The 6,160-nt window shown below is 43.1% G+C and overlaps 1 protein-coding gene across 1 annotated transcript in view; it reads right to left on the reverse strand.

The window, feature by feature from the left end:
• Window positions 1-670: 670 nt before the first annotated feature.
• zbbx (zinc finger, B-box domain containing) overlaps window positions 671-6,160 on the reverse strand; it is a 46,615-nt gene continuing 41,125 nt past the window's right edge. Inside the window, exons 18-20 of the mRNA XM_031861027.1 lie at window positions 5,185-5,343; window positions 4,899-4,977; window positions 671-1,934 (exon numbers count right to left, since the gene is read on the reverse strand). Coding sequence (XP_031716887.1) covers window positions 1,853-1,934; window positions 4,899-4,977; window positions 5,185-5,343 — 320 coding nt within the window. The 3' untranslated portion in view covers window positions 671-1,852. The remainder of the gene's footprint in view (window positions 1,935-4,898; window positions 4,978-5,184; window positions 5,344-6,160) is intronic.

A 6,160-nucleotide genomic window follows, 5' to 3' on the forward strand; every position in this document is an offset into this window, starting at 1 on the left:
TTCTGGGTGAGGAAACTTAAATGGACATTTTAAGTTTCATTAAGTTTTAGCCGAAAGCAAAACAAAATGTTTCCACTGTTCAACTTGCTGTCAACGAAAATGCCAAAACCCATGAAAACCCAAATAAGTAACGTGGTAAAAAAAAAAAAAAAAAAAAAAAAAAAAAATCACAGTGAGTTTTGGAGAGACAGAGAGGGGGGTGGCAGAGAACTGCATTCTGTTATCAGATTTACCACCAACGTCCACTGTGTTCTGTGTATCTAGTGTAAGAAAAAGTTTACAAAATTCACCCCAACAGGTAAAAAAATTTTCCACAACACACCCAGCCTGAACTCCAGTTCCAGCGAAGGGTCAGTTAATATAGCGCAGTTAAATGTCAACTCGTCCAGTTTCACTGTCTTTCTGACAGCATCGACAACATCACAGACAACTCCAAATCTAACAAAGGTCAGCCGTATTTTGCCGTCCTCTCTCCCTGTTTGTATGCATGCGGGGGTGAATGCGGGGGCGAGGGAGAAAGAATGAGAGACGGAGGGAGAGTTAAGATCTCAGAGTTGTTTAAACCGAGCCATAGCGGTTCGATATCCATCAGATTTATGTCTCTGTTATTTTTCTCTCCTAAACAGTGTGTGATAAACTCAGTGAAGGACACAATAACAAAGATCTACCTTTTAACCTCTCTCTCTCTCCTTGTCTGCATCTTGGTCTCTCTGTCGTTCTCCCTCTGTCGCTGTGCTATCAATCAGTCTTGTGGTGATTGCTATTGGATTACAGGGCTTTTGCTGTCCGCTTCTAGCGATTAACGTTGGGACAAATAGAGTACCCTTCTATCCCTCCACAGTGACTGAGGTAGAGTAGGGCCAAATGCACTCACACTCATATTCACAGACACAATGTTGGCACCCTTGACATCCATACACCCAAGTCCTCGCATGCACACCAGCTAGAGATAAAGCAGTGGATGGTGGGTTTTGAACTCAGTTGAGGACAGTGGCAGCCATGATAGATTAGGCCTGGCTTTGGGGAGTAATGCAAAACAGCAGAGCTGAGAAAGAAAAAATAAAATAACCACACACCAACATGTAAACACCACAGAGACGACAAACCAGTTCCAGTGCCTGGTGTTTATCTTCCCCAGCTCCTGCACACACATACAGACAGATGGTAACAGCGGCCATTGGCACAGCTCCTTGTTCCCTCCCTTACAAACATAATTCATCACCTGCAGCAGCGTCTTCAGTGTGTGTGTGTGTGTGTGTGTGTGCGCGTGTGTAGACAGTCTGACCTGATCCAGTGGCGCCCTAACCTTATTAAGAAACAAACAGATAACAGAGAAAAATGTAGCGCGTTCCAATCCCAGTGGGTCAAACTGGCACTCTGTCCCTCAACGTCTGTCACCTAACACACACAAACATGCACACACAGTGACAAACACACGAGGGGATCCGAGCAGACTCCTGCGGAAAATTTAACGCAACTGCCGTCCTTTGCCTGTCTCATCATTTGCTTTATACCTTCAGCTTATCCATCCGCAAGCATGTATCTCACAGCCACTTTTCACGTATAAGTGGAACATACTGTAAACTGTGCATAGAAAACACGGACACGTAAAAAAAAAAGAGAGGAGATTAATGACTCAAATCAAAACTGTATTTAATCGATTACATTTTTGTAGTCATCTTGCACAAGAGTTCCCCACAGATTTAGTTTTAGGGGCATCTGCACCAGTCTTTACACCACATGAACACAGTTTGTTTTTGCTCACTTTAGTCTCTTACATCCGTGTGCATGTATGCTTCCTTAATTAACAAGCAAGTGTGTGTGTGTGTTTGTGTGCATGCGTGTGAATATCTCAGGGTAGTAAGAGAACACTCTGCCGGTCTCTCTGTGTAGCGGCCTCCTCCTCATCATTCTGTTCGTCGCTGGCTCTGCCCCTGCAACACCAAATCAACCAATCAAAGGCAGAACGAACATCCTGCATGCACAGTAGTGAAATAAAGGTAAAGGACAGATGTCCTTCTGTAACTAGTTTCAGAGATTTAGCTCCAGGAACACCTGCAGTGGTCGTCATCAGGGTTGTGGTTTGACAGCCTACTGACTCCCGTAATGAATTCACCTACAAATTATGCTTTGTGTGTGAAATGTCTCTGCCACTAAAGAACAGGAAGCGGGAAATGTTGTAAATAAGAGTGCACTGACCATTTTAAAACCCTCACATACAGGAGCTACAATTAACCACACCAATGGAGCGTGCATGCTTTTTTATTGAGACATTTTGGAGATGCCTCTTCCAGTTTGCATCCGACTATGACAAGGCCAAATTAAATTTGGATTCTATAAAGACAGCATATCAGTGCCATCCACAGTGCCCACCTGATCTAACACTGGTGTCAACTCAGCCTGCAGTGATACTAATCCTCAAACAGATTATATAATTCAATTATAAAACCAGTTTTTTTTTTGTCTATCTATTAATGTCATCAAGCAAATCAAGCATTACATTTCTTCCCTCAGATGTTTGATGAGTGACTCCAGCATTGAATTTATAATAGTGTTCAAAACAGGTGTCCAAACAGGATGTGTTGCTTGCTTGTTGATATTCATTAGTTTACTGAGTATGTCTTTGGAAGCATCACAAAAAGTTTCCTTTGCTTTGCTTTAATGAGCTTGTTGACAGCTGGATCTTTGATAAAGTCCACAACTGACTACGCATTCCCACTCACCATTTGTATCATAACCTTCAGTATTGTAAATAATCACATGCATGCCAATGTGGTAGCTGCTAACGCATTCACAGCTGTGAATGAGTGTAACCATCAACAAGAGAGCAGTAGCTTTACAGGAAGTCTGTCAAAATAGTCACGAAGAACCCATTACAGCCCACGTTTTTCATATTGTAAAATGTATTCAAATTATAAACAGAGTTCAGCCGATACTAATATATACATGCATTTAAATCACATTCAGAGTATTATACTACCAATGAAGCAAACACAGAATGAGGAGGAAATCTCTCAGTGTATGATGGTGAATCCTCGGTGTCTAACTTGAGCTTTTTAAAAACTAATATAAAGTTTCTTGTTAGGTTAATATTGATACTGGACTGTATAAACTGATCATCAGAAAATTCAGAATACGTCCATTCTCCAAACATTAATGTGATACTGCTGTGCAAGTACTCACTGATTAAAGGTTAGCTCAAAGACAGCCAATAGACTGAGGCAACACTAAAGCACTGCCAGACAGCTGGAAGCAGTTGAGACAGAGATAGATGATGATAGAAGCTGTCTGCGTTTGAGGTAAACATAGGTTAGGTCTAAGCAGACAAGCACATCGATGAATGCGTGCATACTGCACGTCTCACAGAATCCCCTTGTGTGTTGAGCAGGTGTGCATTAGAGAGTCCTATTACTGGAAAAAGTCACCAAAATAAATGTTTATTTTATAGGTTTTCAACAAGAATAACTGATAAACCCACTCCTGATAACACTATATGATGGTGGGCAGCAGAGACCACTCTACAGTAGAACTCCATTATCATGCATTATTGTCATGCGTCTACTCTGCAATGAAAAAGCAGTCACTGCACAACATAATCTAAAAGAATGGCTATGTTGTTCAGCAATAATGCCTCTCTGAGTACCTGGTGGCTGAGAGGATATGATTCAATTAAAGGTCCTGTGGGGATGGTGCGGTAAACACACGTGCAAGATGCAGTTTTTGCATTAAACCTTTTGCAATCTTATTGTACAAACTGCGTTTGGAGAGGAAAAGTGAAAAGAATGAAGTATACAACTTTTGTTTTTGTTCTATAAAAGTGAAGTGCTGCTTCGCTTGCTGCCACTTAGGACACGGAAAAAACAGCGAATAAAAGTGACATTTGAAAAGGTTGATCCCACATGTATTTTAAGAACAAACATTCGAACGTCATATTTGGCCAATTTGAACAGTCCTAGTGTGTGTGTGAGTGAGTGTGTGTGTGTGCATGTTTGAAGGATGCAAGGAGCTGTTTTGGGAGCCCCCTGTGTAGTATGTGCTAATCCGGTTATTACACGTCTCAATGTGATATTCACAGTGCTCTGCTCAGCACAAGGCCTCTAGCGCAGATTATGCCCACTACTCACACATACACACGCATAATAAACATCAACAACATACAGACACACACCCACACACAGACTTTTGGGAATACAAGAAAAATACATTAATGCTCTCTCTCTCTCTCTCACACACACACACACATTAAGCAGCACATTAAGGCCCGATAACCAACATGCTGTCAAAGCTAATGTCGTTCTGCTGGCTAACGATCCATTACACACTCCACATATCCGACAGAAAGAGGGATTGACGGAGCACAAAAAAAGAGGGATTACCCCCCATCGCGACCATTGGAATAGTGGAGCAGTGTCGGGAAGTGTACGGGGAGCGAGAGCAATGGATTACATGCCGATCAGGGTGAAAAGACAGACGACAGTAGGAAAACAGGAAGTCATGAGGATACGCTCAGATTCTCACAGAGAGAAATAAAACACATTTGCCTTTTAGGATATCAAAATAGAACATTTTAACAGCTATGCTGCAGCTATGTAGTACTTTTAAGAGGGCGGAACACAATATATGAACTTTCTCAGGTTCGGTAACAACACCATCCGGGGCTCTGTGTTTGTGATCCTAGTGGAAATGTGCTAATTTTGTTAGATTTGTCTGTTTTACATGCAAAAAGTATTATTGGCAATTTGGGAATAAAATAGTTGCTACAAAAAGAGGACCCCAGTAATTCACACTTTTCTTTGTTTCTGGGAACCTCACTATAAAATGTGGGGGGACCACAACACCAGTGACATTCCACACCCTTATGTGGGAGTGGGTTTAGTTTGTGTGTGCATGTTACCCACCGTGTGAACCGAGAGTTTCCATGCTGATCTTGACCTCCACAGTCTCCCGTACCAAGTAGTGAAGCCTGCTTCCATGTTTCTGAAGTAGATATTGAGGATGGGTGATGCCTCTGGCCTTATTTTGAAACCATCATCACCAAAGTGTCTTATAATCCATCAAACACTGTTATTATTGACATCAATACAGCCATGTTTTGTTATTATTATCATTATCACAAAAAAAAAAATCAAATCCAGAGTAATATGTTGATCACATGACTTGTGGATGCACTGTGTGTGTCTGTACCCTTGGCCATGAGTCTGAGTTCCTGCTCCAGTCCGTGGAGTGCGTGTGCAGCAGTATCAGACTCCAGGTCAGGGTCCTCGCAGCCGGTGTGGTCCACATTACAGATCTCCATGATCTCCATGGCTGCCCGGGACAACGGACGAAACCCTGGACCCAATTCTGAGCCCAATGTAGGACAGGACAGACGGGTAGAGTGTGGGAGAGACGGAAGGAGAGACAGGTGAAAGGTTTGTCTTTGCACCATGAAACAGAGTTGGTGGAGACTTGCCAGACAGGCTAGACCCTGACTCTGAATAAGACAGGATACATATATCAATGCACAGAAGGACAGATGGGTGAATGTACGGATGGATATGAGGACATAAGGATATCTTCCAAAAGCAGCTACAGAAAGCGTAAGTGCAAGACAGAGATAAGAGGAGATGTAGAGGAAGACAGGAGAAAATAAGAGGAAGAAAGGGGGGGGGGTATGCAGTTCGGGGATTCAGGGAAAGAGAGTGAGAGACAGAGAAACTATCACAACAGTCAGAGGAATGAGTGGTGTCTCATCCCACTCCACCACGAGCCACATCAAATTGAATCAGATTGAACATTCATCCCCACCTGCTCACTGTAAATTACATCGAGGCCCCCATTGAGAAGCTATGATGGTGTGGGCGTGCACGTGCGTGTGTGCGGCACACTGATTCCTCATGCTGGGTGCTGTCTAACCAGTTTCAGCTCCAGCGTTAAGTCTTTCATTCTTTCAATCTTCCATTGTCTCCTTACCGCTCCCTCCCTCCCTCCCTCCCTCCCTCTCTCAGCGCCTGGCTCCGTCTTTCAACTGGCACAGAACCTCCACTTAGTGCCTCATAACCACCTGCACTGTCAAACTAAGCAGCATGGGAGGAATGATGCATGCAGTACAGAGCTGCTAACACATGTGCAATCACACACACACACACACACACACACACACACACACACACACACACAC

The sequence above is a fragment of the Anarrhichthys ocellatus genome, unplaced genomic scaffold (genome assembly GCF_004355925.1).
Source record: "Anarrhichthys ocellatus isolate YVR2014 unplaced genomic scaffold, GSC_Weel_1.0 scaffold24, whole genome shotgun sequence".
NCBI lineage: Eukaryota > Metazoa > Chordata > Actinopteri > Perciformes > Anarhichadidae > Anarrhichthys > Anarrhichthys ocellatus.